Raw genomic sequence first — 22428 nt, 5'->3', positions numbered from 1 at the left:
CCTCATGATGTCTGGTGGTTTCCTCTGCACAGTCTGCTGGGTACTGTCTTCACATGCATAGGTAGACAAGCCTAAGCTCACCAAAGGTTTGAAAGCCATTGGCTACACTTGCCATGGTTTAGCTGCCTTGTGGAAGCTATTGCCTGGGGTGTGGCAACTGATGCATGGAGACAGCTTTGCGGAGTCACAGGGGAGAGCTGGGTGTCAGGTGAGGACCAAAGTGAATGAACTATTCCAAAGAACCTTATGTGTTCCTTTGTCAGAGACACTATCCCACCCAGGCACACCATGTACCCTGGTGATATAAATTATTTTGAAAAGCTTGGTTATGAGAGCATCTGAGAACTAAACAAGACTGTTTTCCAAAATGAACACCTTTCTCCATGTGACTGGCTTGAAAAATTAAGAGACTAGGATATTCTCCTACTTTTTTTAACATGAAACCAATGGTAGCCATTAATTCACAAATAAAGTATATCCATCAATACAGTGTTGAGCACTCATTTTCATCATTCAACATTTACTTATATGTGTGTATGTATGTATGTGTGTGTGTGTGTGTGTGTGTATATGTATGTGTGTAATATATGTGTGTGTGTGTATATATATTTATATATGTATATATATGTGTGTGTGTGTAATATGTATATATGTGTGTGTGTGTGTAGGTATATATATATATATATATATATATATATATAATTATATGTATGTATATGTACATATATTTCTGTGAGTATAATATATATATATATATATATATATATATATATGTATATGTATATGTGTATGTTTGACTTTGTATATGTTTTTGTCCACCACCACCACTTGATGACCGGTGTTGGTGTATTTACGGAGCACAGTATAGCAGGTTTTGAAATTGAAACAGCTCCACTTCCACTCACAGTCTTGATGTTGCCTTTAACTTTCATAAAATCACCGCATGCCTCTAACCTCATTCTTGAAACAACCACTAACTATTTAGTGGAAAAGCAGCTTGTTGATTAAGAAACAGATTACATTTTCTGAAATATGCCCCCTTACCCCATCTCCATTACTAAATTATTGGTAGCACTAATTTCACTAATAGCTTTCTCTAAAATTTCTCTGCATTTACAGAATTTAACTTCAGAATTTTTGTTCTCCATTTGTTGGCTTCAGGTCATTGAGTGTGCTTATTGAGCATAACTGATCTGTCATTTTTCTTGCCTTCACCATCTTTTTATTAAAGTCATTGTCTGTTTCAGTTCAGTTTCCTTCCCTTTTTCTTTACATCAGTATGGGTTGGTTAGGTCAGCAATTTGAAAAAATTTTTTTTAAATGCATTTCAAGTGAACTGAACTGCTTGCTCCAACTGCTGCAGGTCCTATCAGGAATTGGTTTATCATCTCAACTTGAAAACCCCCCTCCCTCTATCACTATTCCATCAAATCTGAATAGCAGTGATTTCTAGCCCACCTGACTGGGTATCAATACATTTGCTACTCAGTCATGATCTTTACTTATTGGTCTGAACATGCTGTTTTTAGCAATTAAATTACTCCGTTATTCACGACAAAATAATGTTTCAACTACTATAAAATTCAAAGGTGTAGAATATAATGTATCAATTTAAATGCATTGAATTCAAAATTATCCATTTACTTATTGTTTATTTTGAATATTGTTATGTATATATATATATATCTGTGTATGATTGTATGTGTATTTATTTTACATTGCAATTAGTCAACAGTAGCATTACTGGTTATTGACTTCCCATTAACCATTCACTGTATTTCTGATGGTGAGAATGACGAAGGAGAGACTGCAACTCATTGCAGAAAAGATATCTAAAAGGACTTTATAAAACATGTTTTCTTACTAATGTTTATACTTTTTGGTGGCAGCAGTGGCACTCCTTTACAACTGTCACACAGTGTCAAACAAAAACACCACTCATATATGTGCATACACACACACACACACACACACACACACACACACACACACACACACACACAAGGCTTCTTTCAGTTTCTACAAGTGAACTAAGGAATCACATAATCATCCACATAGCTCCATTTAACTGCATGTTTTAGCATCTGTCAGTAAACATATCAATGTAAGTGTTGTTAGATTTGGAATTGTTTCTGTATTTGTGCATATTAATTTCTGTCCCTTTTCTCTCTGTTGGTCTCCATTGGTCAAAGTTGCCCATGCGTCTGCAAATGTATGTGCTGGAGTAGGAGAGTTGTGAAAACTGGTCGTTGCCAATGTATGAAACCACTCCTTTCCATTATGGTTTTTTCTTTTAGTTTTTTTTACTTGTTTTAGTTATTAGACTGCAGCCATGTTGAGGCACCACCTTGGAGAATCCTAGTCGAACAAATTGCCCCCAATACTTTTTTGTTTTAAAGTCTGGTATTTATTCTATTGGTATCTTTTACCGAATTGCTAAGTTACAAAGTTGTAAACAAACCCACAGCAGTTGTCAAGTGGTGGTGGAAGACAAAGACACACACTGATGGGCCTCTTTCAGTTTCTGTCTACCAAATCCACTTATATGGCTTTGATTGGCCCAAGGCCATAGTAAAAGACACTTGCCCAAGATAACACATAGTAAGATTGAACTTTGAATCATGTGGTTGGAAAGAAAACTTCTTACCACACAGCCACGCCTGTACCTAAAGTAATAATTATCCAAAAGAAAGGCTGCCCATTTGGGCCACCACACCATCCCGTCAGTGATGTAATTGTTGCTGACAGAACAAAGATCTGCAATATCTGTGTAGGGGTTTATGTGTATTTATTTTATGTCGCAATTAGTCAACAGTAGCCTTACTGGTTATTGATTTCCAGTTAACCATTCACTGCATTTCTGATGGTCAGAATGACAAAAGAGTGAGTGCAAACCATCTTCTCAGACTGGTACTTTTATATCAACTCAGGAAGGGTGACTGAAACTTGATTTGAACTGAGAGCATAGAGACTTGTAACACACAAGGTAATCTGCTAACTCACCTTTCTCTAGCTGTGTATGTGTGTCTGTGTGTACTGAAGCAGATATCAACTCTAGAATTGGGCTTGCAGCAGCAGTGTTCAGAAGAATGCACAAAATCTGAGCCAGCGCCTCAATTAGCAACTGTATGAAGATGCTGCTGTACTAGAGCATTATCCTGCTGCCAACAGCAGTCTAAGCAAGAGAAGCTTGGTAAATGATAGCCAAGACCATTCACAGGTTGACTGCATCCCACCTATGGTGTCTTCACAGAATATTGAAGATCACCTGCAGGGGCAGAATCACAAACCCTGAAGACTTGAGAAGAGTCGGTCTGCGCAGCCTGCAGGAGATTGGGGCAGAAAAAGTGTGAGACTTGCAGGTCATGTTTTCTGACTGCCAGAAAATACCAAATGAATACTTAAGACAGCTATACAATGGGTACCAACAGTGGGACAAAGAAAGAGAGGGAGACTCGAGAAGGTGTGGCATACCACCTTCAATGAAGATCTGAAGCAACTTAGCACCACGTGGGAAGATGCCAGCAACCATGCTCAAAACCAGAATGATTGGAGATGTCTTGTTGAGGTACTGGCCAGCTGTAACGCAGGAGCCAAGCCTGAAGCTGCTGAGGCAGGTGGAATGCTTCTTACATGGAAATACAGGTTATGCATTTATTTGAATTGCATGATTCACTCCAGTGTTACTCAGAGTTTCTGAACGATTGTGCACTGGGAAAAACTTTGTATAACGAGGGTATGAACCATCAATTGAAAACAAATCTCTGTCAGTGTGTGTGGGTGTGTTCCAAAATTTGTACTGTCTCTGAAAAGGGCTGTGTATTTTACATACATACACACATACATGCATGCATATATATATATATCTCTCTCTCTATATATATTTATATCTGCGTGTCTAATGCATATGTTGTTGTATGTGTGTGTGTGTGTTCATGTACAGATCTTGTAACATTTTCTCCTCAATGATTTATTTTGCCAATACTATATTAAAATATTTGTAAAAAAGCAAAAACCAAAACAAAAACAGATCAACTTGACTTGATGTTTTTTGTATTGGCTAAACAATCTTCAGTGTTTTAATCCTTTTAAGATGATAAAAATCCTTTCAAAGAAAAATTATAACTGACTTAAATGCGATGGTAGTTGTAGTGGTGGTGGAAGTGGTAGTAGTCATAGTGAAAGAAAACGCTTCTTGCCACCTAATTTTTCCAATAAAAATTCACTTTTGGTTTTATTTAAAATTTTTTTTTCATCTTATTAAACTTCCTTACTTTTCTTCCTATATCTGAAATCTCCATCAACTAATAGACAAATTAATTGATGATTTTTCTCTTGTCCTTAAGGGGAAAATTTCAGTTTTGTCTTTTTATTTTTGTTTTTCATTCAAGTTTATTTATATTGTCAATTATGTAAAACATTTTGTTGTCATTGACACCGCTTACCTCCCTCAAGCTTCTATTACTCATGTTTAACAGCCATCAAAATGGAACTAAATATTTTGACGGTCTGCTACTACCTCTCTCCCCACTGTACTTTCTCTCTACTTCTTTACAAATCAACCAAAAAAACTGCTATATGGCAACCTGGTTTGCTAGAAGTAGCAGCCATATCTTTTTCAATTCACACCTTACTATCTCAATGAAAAGAAAGACCATGTTAGATAATGCAGTCCTAGTTATCTCTAAAAAGACAGGATGGCTAGATTGGAACACTGTCACTCATAGGCTTCCTTGATGAGGACTGACCTAGGGTTAAAGAACAGCAACAATAACTAATATTCTTCATTTCATCACTGTGTTTTTCTTTCTTTCCTTCTCTACCACTGCTGTCATCCTCTTCTACTGCTACTACTTTATCTAAATCTGCCAAATGTGTATAATCTTTCTTCACTGCTGCATAATCTCACTTACTTGTCTTTCTGTGCATTTCAAGAATCTACATTAAACTTAAATCCTATTCAGAAACAGATTCTCTTTCAATCCCAAAATGTTGTAACTCAAATAACTTTCACATTATTTCAGTAGCTAATAGTGAGTGGAAAGGATAAAATAAACTTCATACATCTTCCACACAACTGCTTTACATTTAGTATTTGCTATCACAGAGAGCATTGTTGTGCAGTGAAAAAGTTTTGAAATTTGCAAAATTGTCTCAATTGTTTGTTGGAACCATTTCACTTAGACAATTAGTCTCTTTGGCAAGATTAAATGTCACAAGTTTCCGTTTCTTTTTTGTACCTCTCATCTCTGTTTATATTATTTAACTTTTGTAATTAACTGACACTCTGTCAGTTACAACAGTGAGGGTTCCAGTCATCCGATCAGCAGAACGGCCCGCTCGTGAAGTTAATGTGCAAATGGCTGAGCACTCCACTGACATGCATGCCCTTATCATAGTACTAAGGGAGATTCAACATGAAAGAGTAAGTGATAGGGCTGGTCCTTTGAAATACAGGTACTATTCATTTCTGCTAGTTGAGTAGATGGAGCAATGTGAAATAAAGTGCCTTGCTCAAAGACACAATGTGACACCAAGAATTGAACTCACAGTCATAAGATCCACTAAGACTCATGCTATCATGTGATACAATGGCAGTGAAACCTGAACCAAATGATAATGAGTTGAAACTGTTCGCTTGCTACTGTTAAGCGTTTGCTTTTGTTTGATTTTTAGGTATGGATTTCATCTGATTGATAGAATGGGTTTCATTCTTTCTTCACCATTGATAAGTTACTGTAAATAAGGGCAGTTTGCTGTAAAATAGTTAAAAAACGCTAGCATGGTCAAATGAATGTAACAAAAAAGGAGAAAGCATATACCTATATTAGAAATTGTATTAGTCATGATACCTGTTTGATAATAGTTAAAATAATTATTTGTTGTATTTCTAATGGATGCTGTTTGCCTATGTGGAATTGAGAAAGTTTACACTAGTACTAACAGATTTGTTTATATAGTTTATCTTGTTAGAATTGTAGAATGTTTGCTAGTCATGCAGAAAACACAATTTCCAAATTATTGGCTAATGTCCAAACTCTCTGTCTGTTTGACTTTTAGAAGAGCATCCTCATTGGACATCACTACTGAAAATGATGTACCAATTCTCATAAATCAATGCAGAACTATTTTACACCTGCATTTGCCGACCCAGTATTATTCAAATTGGTGTTCTGATGAGCTTTCTTAATTTTTTTTCTTTTTTTCTTTAAAGGAAAAAAAAAAAAAGAAAAGGTAGAAATCCAGTCATGTTGATTAATCTGCCTGTGTATATAGTAAGCTTTGGTGAAGTATTTGTTGCATCTCATCTGTAATGAGACAATTGAACATTAGCCAAGTTCTGAAATGATGTTGTCTGTAAGAGAGGTAAACTAGGTGAAAAAAATAAATAACAAAATAAACAGTAAGCATCGTTTTCTGAATAAATTTTGTGTGTTTATAGTTTCCAATGAAGGTTGATAAATTGTAAAAAGAGAGTCAAAATTTTCACAGAAAAGGAAAGTATAAAAATAAGATTCCTGCAGAATTTACTCTTGAAAAGGGTAACTTTTTATCTGAAAGGTAGGGAAAAAAATCCCAATAAAACAAAGTGCTTTAGTCACTGTTTGAATATTGTCTATCAAAGATCATACATTCAAAACTTGCTCTAATTATCTTTGTGTTGTCTTCCAACAAAACTCATTATGTCATATAAGTTAGTAAATGCAGTAAAGTGTTCTTTCTTTTACAGTATAGAATGGGTGCAGGCATGGTTGTATGGTTAAGAAGTTTGCTTTGTAACCACATGGCTAGAGGTTCAGTCCTACTGTGTGAATGCTGTTGCCTGGTGCCTATACCATAGTCACAGGTTGACCAATATCTTGTGAGTGAAATTGGTGGTCAGAAAGTGAAGATGCTTGCTGCGTGTACGTGTAGTTGTTATTAGTGATGGATGTAGTTATAGCGTTCTGGATATTTTGAACGCGGCTGTATTGTAGAAAGCCACAAAGCTGCAATATTCATTTTGAGAAAGCCTCACATACAAACATATAGTGCTAGAGATCATAAAAGTGTATCAGTAGCAGGTGAAAATCTACCTACAGGCTGAAGATGTTGGATGTTTTTCATCTGCTACATATATTCTTCAATGTCTTTTAGCAGTATATTTCTATACAAGATGCTTTCTCAAGACAAATATTGCAGTTTTGTGGTTTTCTACAGTATATCCACATTAAGATATACAGAATTTATATATATATATGCAGCACAGAATTTTGTCAGTGAACAGGTCGCGGTCTCAAAGCGACGAAAATATTTTGACAAATTAAATTTAAATGTTGAAGTGAATCTAACGGATTTTGTGTGTTATTTTAAATGGCTTATAAACACCTTCCACGCTGCAATTGTTTTCGTTCCAGCACACGATCTCAGATCAGGTCACTTGCTATGCAAGTGCATCTCCAATATATATATATAATTTGTGGTCTAGTGGCCTCGGAGCTAGGGCGGCAGTAGTTCTCTTCCACATAATGTTGAGTGTGAAAGCACATTGAATAAACCAGCTGGAGGAGATGTCTTCCTGAGGTTAAAACAGCAGTATTGTCATCTCTTTGATAACACCCATGTTAAAGTGTGTATATATATATATATATGTGTGTGTACACATACATACATACATACATATATCACATGATCTCATGACTGACCAGGTTAGATGTTATTACACATCACTGGTTACAATGCGCATTTGCATTGTTTCAGCCTTCAAATGATACCACTCTGCTGGCTAGGTGAGCAGGCCAACATTCCCTGCTGATTGAAGGGGCACTGGAGCAAGGTGAAATGAAGTGTTTTGCTCAAGAACACAACACACTATCCACTTAAGGAATCAAACCCATGGTCCAGTGATCATGAGTGCAATAACCTAACCACTAGGCCGTGTGCCTTCACACACGCATGAACGCATGTGTATGGTAATCTTTGCTTTGCAGTCAACCACAGAAAGCATATCAGTGTTTCTTGACATGTGTTGATATGTGTGATCCTGTCAATAAATGGCTCCTTCAGAATCTGACATTTGTTTCCCATTTAATATGTAAGTATGACTGGGCTGTTGTTTGGTAGACTAAGGGATTATTACCTTGCTTGGAAACAAGTGAGGGTTGGCAACAGGAAATTACCTGGCTGTAGAAAATTTGACTCTGCATGAAGGGATGCTAAAATGGTGATGAAGTTTATATCCGAGGAGAGTGTTCATTTGTGACCACATCTATGCTAAAACTTTTGGTAAAATATCTGAATTTGTCACACCATCTTAGATTAGGGATTAAGGTACCCCCTCTGTCCACAGAAGGTCATCTTTTGTATGTTAAGCACTGGTTTACTGTTCATATTTATTCAGTTGATGTGTTTCATTGAATCTGAAATGTTATTAATTTTTTTTTTTTTTTTTTGTGTTTTCTTCACCAGTGATGATGGAAAGGAATGCTTTGGCTGTGTCTCGAAGTCCATTCATTGTTCAGCTCTACTATTCTCTTCAGTCAAACAAGAACATATTTCTGGTAAATATTTACTTATATTCATCCACATCTGCAAATTTGTACATATATGTTTATGTGTCTAAGTGTGTTTCAGGCTGAGGCCCAGCACGACACCATGGGCAAGTGCCTTCTGCAGCTCTATGTCAACCAAAGCCTTGAGAGTGAATTTTGGTAGTGGGAACTGTAGGGGTCTGTCATGGGTATGTGTGTGTGTGTGTGTGTGTATCCCCCACCTTGTTTTCCTAACTGCAAATAAATAGCTGAGTCATTAAAGTGTTCTAATTTATCTGCAGTCTTTCCGTGCAAGTATGTCATTATTACTTTGCTTGGAAACGCATAAGGACTGGTGGCAAGAAAAGTATCTGGCAATAGAAAACCTGTGCCAGCAAATTTTATCTGACTTTGCAAACGTAGGAAAGTAGGTGTTCATTTGATGATGATGATGATAAATTTTGTGTGTGTGTGTGTGTGCACACACACACACTTCATTTTTGTATTTGGTTTGCAAGATTCTTTATGTGAATTCATGTGTTGAAACAAATTTTGCTGTATCTAGGGAGAGTCATTATGCCAATATTAATAACACATGCTCTGCTTCAGTTTCACTCCTTTATTATTAGTCTGTTGGTTAAATATCTATGCAACTAACTAACTGATCGTTAGTTTAATTTGTTGGTTAAACGTTAGTCATTCATTTTGCTTTTTATTCATCAAAGTTCTTTCATTGCCATTTGCAAACTTTTCAGTGACTTAGTCTGTTACGGAGTCTATCTGAAACCTTGTTGCTTGTATGTGTGTAGAATGTGGTGTGTGCATGCGTGTGTGTATATCTGTGTATGGTTGTGTGTTTCTGTCCTTGTGTGTATGTTGTTATGTGTGCATGTCTGTATTACCCATTTACCTACCTACTTATTTACCTACCTCCCTCCCTACCTACCTACTTAATTAGCTAACAATCAGTGTATGTGTGTTAATATTGGCATAATGACTCTCCCCAAACACAACACGTGTGTGTGTGTGTGTATTTACAGGGTACAGGAGGTATTTGAGGACATATTCAGTAATTTACTAAAACAGCTCTAATGTAGCAAAAATGAAATGCATTTGAATAAAAATTTGTTCACATGTTCTCTATAAACTTTGTTATAAGATTATTCTATGGATTCATGTTCAGCTGTGACGATTGTTTCAATGCAGGCGTGAAATCATTGACAAGCCTGTACTAAATGGTCCTTATTAATTTCCGACATAACCTGGACAATGGTTGTCTTTAGTGAAGCTATAGGACTGTGAAGATGCCACTTAGTCTCCATTTCAACAACGTCTCAAACGAAATAATCCATGGGATTTAAATCTAGTTTTGAGGCTGCAAATGTAGTGTTACAAAAGTCATAAAGTTTGTTTGACATCCATTCTTAGCTGACATGGGCTTTGTGAGCAGGTGTTGTGGCTTGTTGAAGCACATGTGGGAGGTGGCTTAACATGATTTTTATGACTCCACATCTGAAGGATGCACACTTAACCATCTGTCATTTCTCATGTTAGACTTTTGGTCTTTGTCAAAGTTGTTCTTGTCAGAGAAGAACCAGAGCAATGTTCATGAGGGGTCTTAAGCTTGCTAGCTAAGTGTCTGGTATGGATCAAATGGATTTCTTGTCTTTGCAGACAAGAATTGGCCTCTCTTCAGTACATCTAACCTGTCTTTGTGCACCACAGTTCTGGGAGTCCACTCCAGTGCCTGAAGTTCTTTGTTAATGGTCCTCATTAATTTTCTGGGATCATCGTCAATTATGTTTTGAACATCCATTTTCCATGTTTGCATGGGTTGGATGGTTTGACAGGAACTGGCAAGGGCAGGAGCTGCACCTGGTTCCATAGTCTGTTTTGGCATAGTTTCTACAGCTTCTTGATGCCAACCATTTTACAGAGTGTACTGGGTACTTTTTCCATGGTACTATCACTAGTGCTTTTCACATGGAATCATCACCATTGCCTTTATATGTGGTACTATCAACAGTGCTTTTTATGTGGCACCAGCACCAGTTCTTTTTCGCATCAGTGCTTTTTATGTGGCACCATACTCACTGAAAGAGCAGTACAAATTCACTAACCCACATGCATACATTTTCATCTATTGTTTCTCCTCAGTGTTTGTCACTTACATCCTGCACAATGAACCCAACTGCTTTTGTTTTTTTTTTTGGTGAGGTTGATCATCACTCAATGAATAATGGTGATATGCTAGCTGTTCTGCAGAAGGCTCCCAGAAAAATTATCCCTGATATCATCTTAATTATCATTATTTGCTTTTCTCTGTTACCAGTGCCTGAACAGACTTTATGGTCCATATTTCCATCCTGTTGTGTTATTTTATTCTGTTAGGCCTATTTTCCAAAGTTAGTCACAACATCAACTAAGAATGTGTTAGACTTTCCACATGACATAATGTTAAGTGTGTATTTAAACATATCTGGTCTTGCTGTCAGGATTATAATGCTTTGATGTGTAATTCAGAGAACACAAGACAATCTAGTGAATTGTGAAAGCCTTGATTTTTGACCCTTCTCTTTGTAGAAAAAATTGGATACGTTTATTTACATGTGAATAAAGTTAGATTAATATATTCTTTTCCTCATTCCACTTTGCTAACTGTGGTTATGCCAGGGCACTGCCATGAATACTGATGTATCCATTCTTTGGTGTTTGGAATTTGGTGAACAAGGGAATCTGATGCTGATGCCAATTTGTCTCTTGCTGTGATGTAATGCCATTTGGAATTTTACACAATAAAATATCTAGTATTGAAATTCCCTTGTTTTAAAGGAGAATATTAATGAGTTGTGATTTTTTAAATCCCAAGCTTTTGTAGTCTCTAGTCTTAACTTGGGACAGAAAGAGGGAGTGAAACTTTTGGCATTATGCTATGGTACCCAGTTTGAGATTAGCATAGCTTTTGATGCCAAAGTTTCGTGTTAGTTCCTTCAATAGCTTCCAGTTATAATTTACTGCATATCTTGCATTTCTTCACTCCAGGGAGTTGTCTTAAAGCTTTCAACTTCTCCCGGTTGTTCAGCTATTGTATTAAGGCAATCTTCTTTGTGTAGGACTGTTGGATTGCTTCCAGTTCAGTAGTTGAGTTCGTCACTATTGCTAGGAGCAATAATCCACCAATAATATACCAATCAAAATTTCATTCATGAGAGTGGCTATATAAAGAGAAAATATTGATTTCACACAGAACTGAAAAGTTTATAAAGCTGATGATTAGCCATAGATTCACTTTAGATCAGATATTAATTTTCCCTAAGATAGGATTCCTACCTAATATAGGTAATAGGAGCTTCTATGTAGTTACTAGAAATAGCAGCCAAATAAATTTGTGTCACACTTTACTGTTTTAAAGAAAAAGAAAATACCAGATAATGAAGTCCTTGATTTGCTGTCTGAAACAATTGTGACACTCATGGCTTGAATGCCTTTGATAATAAATCTGCTGGATTAGAGTTTATGTGGGGCTAAACAACAAGGATTTATCATTTTCTGAAAGATCTACTAATAAATCTTAAAAATTATGTAACACCCGTTCCATTTGGTCATTTTCCATCGATACTAGAGAGCATTGCTTATAAAGTTGAAATGGAACCAAGATTGCTGTATGTTTATGACTTGAACCATGATGCTGCTTTGGGCTTGTCCTGTGTTCAGTGCCTGATTGTGATGCTTAGGTTTTGTTCTGATTACTTTCAACTATGCTAAAAGTGGTCATTACAGAAGCTCTCATGATACTTCCATGTCAGATACTATTCTTCCTTAGTCTTCTAGCCTTTGTCTTTTACAAGGATCTTACTTGGATGGTTATATTAAATCTATTAATAAAGTAGTCGCAGTGAAAGTGGGTTCTCTACATTGAGCTTCCTGCTATCTATATTCTGAATGTATTCTTCATCTTTGTAAGTCTCTGATTTACTGTTCTATGGAATATTGTTATCTCCTTTGGATTGGTGCCTCTGCCGGTGCTCCTTTTCTCTTTAAGTTCTCATTATTGGTTGTTTTGGCAGTTCAACCCTTCAACCCTTCTCACCCACTTTCTGGGAGATTACTTCTTTGTCTCTTTCTCATATAAATACTTTTGTGTTTGTTCTTCTCCCAAACTTTCTTCTCTTGTTTCTTCTCTGCAGATTTATAATTCAAGTGACCCCTTTTTCTGCTGGTACTCATTCTGTCACTGCTGTTCTCCTCTCTTGTAACAAGAGTTTCTACTCTGCTAGTGTCCAACCCCACCCCCACCAAACATCCGTCTTGTAAAACTCTTTCTTTTCCCCCTTCTCTGATATTAATTCTTTTAAACCAGTTGTTCTCAACCATTTTTTGCCTATGGGTCCCTTTGATTCTTATTTTACTTGGGTGGACCCTCACAGTCATTTGACATTTAAAAAATCATCATCATCATTTAATGTCTGCCTTTCATGCTAGCATAGGTGCGACAGTTTCACAAGAGCCTGCTAGGTAGAAGTCTGCACCAGACTTCTGTGACTGTTTTAGCAGGATTTTTACAGCTGGATGCTCTTCCTAACACCAACCACTCAGTAGAGTGGACTTAGCGCTTTTTATGTGGCACAAGCACAGGCGAGGTCAATTTGGTCAAGGTTTTTACAACTGGATGCCCTTCCTAACACCAACCGCTTTACAGTGTGGACTGGATGCTTTTTATGTGGCACCTATACTGACAGGATCACAATCCTATAATATTTTTATAATTAAATATTATTAGGAATTGTTAAACTATTTTGTGTATTGTATAAATATAACTGATTTGTTGCACATCAATTTTAACCGCAAAACCTTATATGGACCCCCCGAGTTGAGAACCACTGTAAACATAGTGTTTTATGATTTTTAGGGTAGTTTCTCATTAGATTTTTTCCTCTTTTTTTCTTTTGAATCTCACAACAAAGTATTCCTTGAAGTCTGTTGTCTTACTCACTGCTTGATGGGCATGACTTTAACAGAAACAGACAAAAGAAAAAAAATCTTTTGCCAACCTGTTTTTTTATAAACTTAGGCATGACATTGCTTAATACTGAGTGTGTATGCTATTAGGATGACATCTACTTGAAAATATTACCATTATTCTTGTAACATTCTGATATTTGGCTGAAATTCTTAGGATTCAAACAAAATAAGTTTATGTAATGATATTTTGTCTTTCGTTTTATATATTTGATTCATTATATAATAAGAATTTTTTGGGGTTCCATGTTTATTTCTTGATAATTTTGTTAAAAGCAACAGCTTTCTCCAAACTAGGCAATAAACTTTTTAATTAATTTTATTTTGGGTATATTCATAGTTTTCAACTTTTAGTTAAATTGGTTTTGGTTCCAAATTGCAACATCAACATTACAAGAGCCATTCAAATTTAGTATTTGTCACTATATCAAAAACTTTACATTTCCATCTTTGAAAAGGAAACAATTGACATCTTTTGGGCTTGACATTTTTAAAAAAAAACTTTTATTAATATTTTTCCATTCCCATTTACTAAACTTTAGATAAATCTGTTTCATATATTTTTTACATTTTTATTATGTTTTTCCCCTTAAAATTAAATATACATTAACAAATTTTATATTTTATCATTTTATCAATTTCTATTTTACCTTCATCATAAAGTCAAGTACTTTGTTAGCCTGTCAACAGGAATTCTAATTCTACAAATCTAATACTTCAGTATTTCAAGGAGTCAGTTTTAAAACATTCAATTTTGTCTGAACTCATCAATACTCCTGATTAATTTGTGAATATGAGTGGAAAGGTCTTATACATTCATTTATGCAGACATCCAACCACATATTTGTGTACGTTGTGTGGTGTACATGCCTACTGTTTTAATAATTCCTGTTATTGGACTATGGCCATGCTGTAGCACCACCTTCACAAGTTTACAACACCATAATTAGCTCAGTAGTAACTTTTTAAACTCTGATACTTATTTTATTGAACTCTATTTGTCCAACTACTAGATTACAGGACATAAACAAATATCTGCTGCCTGACTGGCTGTCATGCCAGTGGTATGTAAAAAGCTCCATCTGAATGTGGTCAGTGCAATTTGTAGATGAAAATTGTACAGAAGCTTGCTACAGGCACAAGGTCTAATATATTTGGGGAGCGATTAGTCAATTACACTCAGTCCAGTAGAAGGTATACATGGAAAGAAAGGAAATATGCATAATATACATCAGTAAAAGGAAAGTAAAGGGTGATAGTGCTGTGGTCCTCCTGATACAGGAGGAACTCTAGGGACAATTGAGGAATCCCACCATCCAAGATCTTCCTGAATACCAAGGGTAACTGCCTTCTCCAGTTTCAGTTTACCAATTCATGGTTCTGTACTTAGAGCGGTGCCATCCACTCTTGTTATTTTTCCCACTTTCAACCCACCTTCTTATAAATTTGCTCAATGGTAGCACCTCCCACACATTTTCTGAAATCTTTCCCCAAATCACAGTCAAAAGAATATTCCATCCATCTTTGTTGAATAATTTCGATGTATGATGTGTTGTTGGTTGTGGTGGTGGTGGCTCCATTGTTAAAAGTTTTCATTTTCTGTTTGTCTTGAAATTTGTTGTTGCTGCTGATAGCAATGGCTTCGATGTTTTCTTCAAAATTTCCCATTTTCTGACATAATGCGTCACACCTTTTGAGCACAATGGGCTACTCAGTTTGAAAAAAAATTCTAACTTGACCCCACCTGCAAGTTCATGTGCTGTTTGTCTTGATATGTGGTCACCATGTCATGCACATATGGTTATAATGCATCTGCCTGGTGTACCCTTATCAGGTGGGTAGTCATCATGGGTATATTGGGCTTTGTATATTTTATCTCAGTATCATTTTGATAGCATGTGCTGCTGTCTCACTCAATGATGGTAATGATAATAATAATAATAATAATGATGATGATGATGATAATTTTGTATTTTGGCACAAGGCCAGCAATTTTAGGTAGAGGGGTTTTGTTGATTACATAAATCCCACTTCTTAACCACTATTTGAATTTATTGGCCTCAGGGAGATGAAAGGCAAAATTGACCTTGGTAGGGCTTGAACTTAGAATGTAAAGAGCTGGAACAAATAGCACGAGGTATTTTTTCAACAATCTAACAATTGTGCCAATCCACCCCTCCCCTAACAACAATAACAATACTAAAAGCATAAAGCTATTGTAATCATTTATTTAGCTGAGACTGGTGCACCTTGGTATCTCTGAGAAATGGAAAAAGATGTTACTTTCATTTGCTGCCAGATTTGAACATGGTATATCTCTCATACAAAATCTTGCTTCTCATAAATTTTCTAAGGTTTCACCATTTCAGCTTTCCACAAGAACTTGCAATTTGAAGAACAGATTTATTTAAGGAAGCATTCTCCTTTTAAATGAATAGATTGATGAGGCATTTATCTCTAGGGCTTCTTGTTTATTACAGAGTTAGCTGACATCGTATAGTATCTAGTTTTCTCTATTTATCCTTGACTTCTTTTAATTCATTTCTTTTTTTTTTGTGTTAGATGAGTTATATTGATGTAGATGTTTATGTAGAAATTGCCAGTGAATGATGTCAGTGGTTTTTTTGTTTTTTGTTTTGCAATTCTGTTAAGGGGAGAAAAACAGATTTTCTTTACTAAAGAGTCAATCATTCAGTTGTACATATACACTTAGTACTTTGTGCGTTTATTTTAAAAGTTAATCCTTCTATGAATCAGTAAGATCCTTAGAGTGGTGTTTAGTGTGATAAGATAATGTTAAACTACATATCCTGGCAAAAAAACAACAACAAAAAAGACAACAAAACGAAATACTGAAAAAAAGTCATTTGAACCCATGATGTATGACTCACTCTCCAATATCTTCACTTCATCGTATTCTCATATCTTATTCTCTTATTGACTTTTTTCATCACATTTTAAAATTAATTCAACAAATTGTACAATTAGCGTTTTGTTTCTTCAGATAATGTTTAATAAATCTTTGTGTGTGTTTGAATAAATTCATGTGTGTATTGAGATGAAGTTACCTTCAGTATTTAGCAAATCTGTCTCTCTTCATCTAACAATATAATCCTGCTTGATTTCTTTTGGCAAACACAATTTGGTTGTATCTTTACCTGCTGCAGGACATTGTCCCTAGTTACAGAAATTGTTTTTGTTTCCCTGCACTGCTTTGTTCCATTGTAACAATTTCAGTGTAAACTTCTTCACTACTGTATGTAAAGATATAGATCATTTTCATTGTAACATCAACTTTTCTATTCTTGGATGCATTGGATAAAATTCATTCAGGTAGACATTCTCTGGTTAGATCCCTCTTCTGTTACCAACCATTACCTGTTTCCAAGTAAGATAATATTTTTGTTACTTATTTGAACACAAACAGCACAATGGCTGAACATTATGAGGGTCAGGAGAAAAGAATAGGAATTAGGAAGAAATATTGATAAAAGTATATTAAATTACAGATAAAACCAGACTAAAAGTCCTAAACTCAACTGAGAAAGAATTTAGTCAGCTGTAGTGAAAATGAGTTGTACTTGTGATTCACAAGGGGCCAGCCTTGTCACACTCTGTGTCATACCAAATCTCCCTGAATACTACATTAAGGGTACGCATGACTGTGGAGTACTCAGCTACTTGCACATTAACTTCACAAGCAGGCTGTTTGGTCGATCATTTTAACTGGAACACTCATCATTGGAAGTGACAGAGAGCCGGAAGAGCAGACTGAGTCTTCAGTATGTCACCCGGGAGTCTAAAACTCAAGTGACCTTATGATAATACATTAAAGATTTACATTGACATAAAATACCACATGTGGAATAGTGTTCACTGTGGCTAATACACTAAAAGACATCTTTACAGATGATTACAAAATTTGTCTGTGGGAGGATAAGAACTCAGAATCATTGCCTTCTAGTATAGTATATTCATATCTGACCATGTTAGCCATTGCACATTCATCCAGATTTTAGGTGTGGTTGGTTAGCTTTTTGAACATGGGTTATTGAGTTTGTTTTGTGTGAATGGTCCTCAAGTTAGCTGCTGGAGAATGAGATCTAGTATATACAAAGCTCAGTAATGGTCTCAAAACAATTAAACATTGATCATGTATCATAATTTCAATGTTATTCCTTTTTATTAAATGATGTTTTACTCTTGTATTTCAATCTAGTTTTGTTTATGACTCCATGTTCTTATAAAACTGCAGTTAGTCATATAACTCTGTGCATTTCAGTGAGGATATTTTCAATTTTATATCCTGCCTTGGAAAGACATTTTGCTCTGGTTAATTTTCTACCTTAACTACTTTATTTTCAGTCCGCTTTCATATCGACTCACTTAGTGGTGGGCATTCACAATGCTGTTTAAATTGCAGACCATCTTATCACTTTTGTATATATACCTATCTCACAGTTGGTAGCATTTTACTCACCTCATATGTCATATTTAACATATAACTGATATTTAAGTAGCTATACATTAATCATATGTGTCTAATGGTAAACCGGCAATATTAATTTCTGTCATTGAATCACAAATGAGTTGCTTATTTTAATTTTAACTGTTAAATTTCCTTGTCTTTAATTTTGCCAAACGAATGAGGGAAAAGAGAAGGGATTACTTTTAACTTTGGAGATTAAGTTCTTGTGTATATAAAGGTATCTATATACATTACTGTTCATATGTACACATACTTCATACTTACAGTCATACATACATGTCTATGGGTATGTGTGTTTTTATTTATATATCTTATTTCTATAATCTCTCTATTAAGTAGATCTGTTTATGTGCCTTTCTGCTTCTCTCTCTCTCGCTCATCTCTCTTTCCATCTGCTTGTCTGTCTGTCTGTCTGGCTCTCCTGTCTCTATGTCCATTCCTCTCCCCATCTCTCTATCTATTTCTCTTTCTATATCTGTTGCTTTCTCTTTCTCTTTCCATTCATCTGTCTGTCTGTCTGTCACTGTCTTCCCTCTCTCTCTTTTATTCATTCATTTCTCTATACAACATGCTCCACTCTTACTCTATCTGTGAGTCTCATTTACTCTTCCCTCTCCCTCCTCTCTCTCTCTCTCAATATCTGTGAGACTATATTTTTACATATTCTATGTGCTCAAAGCAGTATTTATCCTCACCTCACCCCCCACATAGGCATTTCTACCTCATACGCATGTGCAAGCACACATTAATCTATTACGTGTATGATTCTCTCTCTTTTATTATCCTCTCCAATAGTTTGACTTTATATTATTTCTCTTTCTCCAAATCATTTGCATACTTCAGCCAGCAGCCATTTGTCTCTTCATTTGTGTATTAATTTCCTTCTCTCTCCTACATTATCATATATCTTTACATATACACATATAATTATTTATATATATATATTTCTAAATTCATGTGTTTCTGTGTATAGTGTATGAAAGGAAAGGTCTTCATTATTTTCTCATACATATTCTTGTAGTTCATTCACTCATCTGTATGGCCGTGTTATAAAATGCTGAAGTATATTAATTCAGTGTCTTCTCTTGAATATGTCTGGATTTGTAATGTTCCCTCTAGACATTTACTGTGCTTACTACACAAATCTAGATTTTACTTCTGTTTGGTTACTTTTCACTAACTTAATGTTCATGTAATTATACACCTGACTCTGTCTATATGTGTGACCCTGTCTTATGATTCGATTCTGTTTTGTTTTACTGTGTTTTGTGTGTATGCGTGTTCATGTTCTGTATTCTGCATGTGTGATGTTTGTCTTGTACTGTATATTTGTTAGGCTATATTCAAGGTATGTTGTGCTATACACGTTGTTTGCTTTGAGTCATGTGTTGTGTCGTTGTGCTGTGTATTGTGCTGTGCATTGTGTTGTGTTGTTTGTACTGTGTTGTGGATATGTCTGTTGTGTTGTGTGTGTGAAGTCCATTGTTGTTGTTTAACACTAGGTCAGCTCTGACTAATTGATGGTGTTTTAGCCAGGACCATCTGATTGTTTAAAAGGTATATTCAACTACATTATCCAGTGTACCTTCCCCTTTTGCATGAGAGTGGACATGATATGAGAGGAATTTGGCTGCTATCTTTTGAGAGCTGACTGACAACCTAGAAAGTTCCTTAATAGCATGTGTGTGCATGTTGATTTTTGTTGTGCATTTGAATAAATTGTGTGCCATGTATACCCTGGTTTTTAAAAGAGGTACATTGTTTTTCCTGCTTGCCATAAAGACAATTAAGAGCTGGCATCGAGAAGGTCATCTGGGTGTAAAGCCATGCTCAGCATGTGCCAGCATGGAGAAGTGGACATTGAATTAATGAGGAGGATGACGGGGATGATGATATTGAAGGGGATGAATGATTGAAAGCAAATCTACTGGATACAGACCAACCATGCTCACACAAAATTTTTAGAAGTTTACACATTGAGCTAGCTTAGATTCATTAAACTGATCTAGCTGAAACTGAGCTGAATTTCATTTTTTTTGCCCTCTAATATGCATATGCATGCACACAAGTGCACACAGTTGCATGTCAACATGCAAAGTTTTGTGTGCATTCAAAATTGTGTGTACATGTGTGTGAGTGTTCATTATATGCTCATATATGTTGATGTTTTATGTGAGATAATGTGTGTGTGTGTGTATATATATATATATATATATATATATATATATATATATATATATATATATATATATATATATATATGTATGTATGTATGTATGTATATATACCTGTTGGTGTGCATGCATGCATGAATTAGCCTCTTGCGTTTAACGTACCTATTCTTCAAGGTTTCCAAGGGGAGCAATTTATATTTCTCACTGTAACTTCAAATGAATTTGATGGATTCAGTGCTAAATCTTTCTTGGATTGTTCGCAATTGTTATTCTGGAACAATTTCCTTGACACACAAATTGTATAGAATACCTTTTGATCTATTTATATTAAATTCTACTCAACCACTTCATGTATGCTACCTATAGAAACATTTGATGGGAATTGTAATATTGGGAACAATAGCTGTGTTTGGTTAACTGATTTCAACCAAATGTTGCTCATTGATGAGCTTGCTGGTAAATGATTCTCTGAGAATATTAGTTAGTTCTGCATGCGTTAATATTACCAAAGCTGGCATCTCTTTTATGCTTGCCTATTATATTGAGACTTAAACCTCAACTTTTTGTAATCTACAAACTGAAGTTCTTGTGCCATTAGATAAATTTGAGTCTCTACTCATGAAAACACTTTAGATAATTAGAGTGTATTTTAAGCCTTTAGTAAGTGTACATTTTCCACAAATACCTTAGTTAAGTATCTAGAATTCTGTAAGTTGTGTTCAAAGATGATATACTTCTTTCTGCATCCTGCATCCAAAGTTAACGATCTGTTGTGAATATTTCATTCAGTGAATTTATCTTTTTTTTATTTCCTTGTTGAATTCAGTGTTGAATTTATCTCATGTTTAGTCGCAGCCCCACTTTTTAGTGTTGAAAATTCTATAACTGCATGTGATCTGATTTATTGTTGTTGTTGGTTAAGCAAATTGTTTTTTAAGTTCATTTTCATTGATTATCAGAGCCACTACAGAATTTGATTCATTGTTCAATCTAAAGACAATTCTTAATATTTTGGTTGAATAGGAAGTGTTCAAATAATCTGTTGTGGGGGCAATATAGCTGGTAGTTTAATCCTTTCGTTACCAACCCGGCTGAAAATCCCTCTGGTTCTGTACTACAAATGTCTTGTTTTCAAAAGTTCTGAATTAAAATCTTCCACCAAACCTTAGTCTCAGTTTATATTCCCAACACTAGCTTAATGATAACGAAGTTATTTTACTAAATTCTTTGTTATATGTAAAATTAATTGAAAGAAACACAGAGCTTCTCAACAGAAATGTAGTAACGAAAGGATTAAGGTTTTGAAGTGTAAATGCAGTAGGGACATAGAGGAATATCCCAGTTGGTGCAGATGATTTGCCCTTTCAGTGTAGGAAGTTACTAAGAATGACGACCTTAGACATAGTAAGGTAAGACACATATCCTCAATGGAGGATGAAGGTAGTTGAACATTCGTTGGTGGCATGAGGAGTTGGAAGAACAGTTGAAACAATACAAGAAATCATTCAAGAAAAAAGTGACTTTAAACTGTTTAGCATTCAGATTCCTCTGTCAAATGTAATGCTTATTTATCCACATTGTTTTGAAGTAATGATCCATTGTTTCATAGCTGACTGCATTGATGTGATTGCTTTTAGAATGACATTGTAGGGTAGATATGAGAGGTCAGGTAGAATATTTAGGCCGGACATGGTTTATTTAAATGCTAAAGGGTCAAACTAGTGAAGTCTTTATTGCTAATAAACAGAATAGAAGGTACGAGTGGTGTTAGAGTAGCTTCTGTATAAGCACAAGCACTGTTTTTTAGAGTGATTCTGGAATATAGTGTGTCCTGTACAGTAGAAATGAATTTGAGATAGAGGATGAGAGACTTGACTTTGGTGGGGAATATTGTGCATGATTGCATTTTAGCAGAAAGTGTTGGGTAGGATCCTTGTTGGATTAAAATTCCATGGATTTTTTTTTTAATTCTAAATTTTCAAGTATTTTTGAAGTTATACTGATAGCTGTGTCCAGTCTTTGTCAGCAGCTCAGTTCGAAATGAGTAAATATACTCTTTTGCTCTTTTTTTTTTTTTACTCTTTTACTTGTTTCAGTCATTTCACTGCTGCCATGCTGGAGCACTGCCTTTAGTCGAGCAAATCAACCCCAGGACTTATTCTTTGTAAGCCTAGTACTTATTCTATTGGCCTCTTTTGCCAAACTGCTAAGTTACAGGGATGTAAACACACCAGCA

General features: G+C 35.4%; 1 protein-coding gene across 1 annotated transcript in view; it reads left to right on the top strand.

Moving 5' to 3' along the window:
* The window catches only part of LOC106867835 (serine/threonine-protein kinase greatwall), a 147507-nt gene that overhangs the window by 100971 nt on the left and 24108 nt on the right, over positions 1–22428 (top strand). Inside the window, exon 5 of the mRNA XM_052968008.1 lies at positions 8449–8540. Within this exon, the coding sequence (XP_052823968.1) occupies positions 8449–8540 (92 nt within the window). The remainder of the gene's footprint in view (positions 1–8448; positions 8541–22428) is intronic.

Source organism: Octopus bimaculoides, chromosome 5, assembly GCF_001194135.2.
Source record: "Octopus bimaculoides isolate UCB-OBI-ISO-001 chromosome 5, ASM119413v2, whole genome shotgun sequence".
In the NCBI taxonomy this organism is placed as follows: Eukaryota; Metazoa; Mollusca; class Cephalopoda; order Octopoda; family Octopodidae; genus Octopus; species Octopus bimaculoides.
The sequence above is the reverse complement of the archived record's forward strand: the minus strand, read 5'-3'. Positions and strand labels throughout refer to the sequence as shown.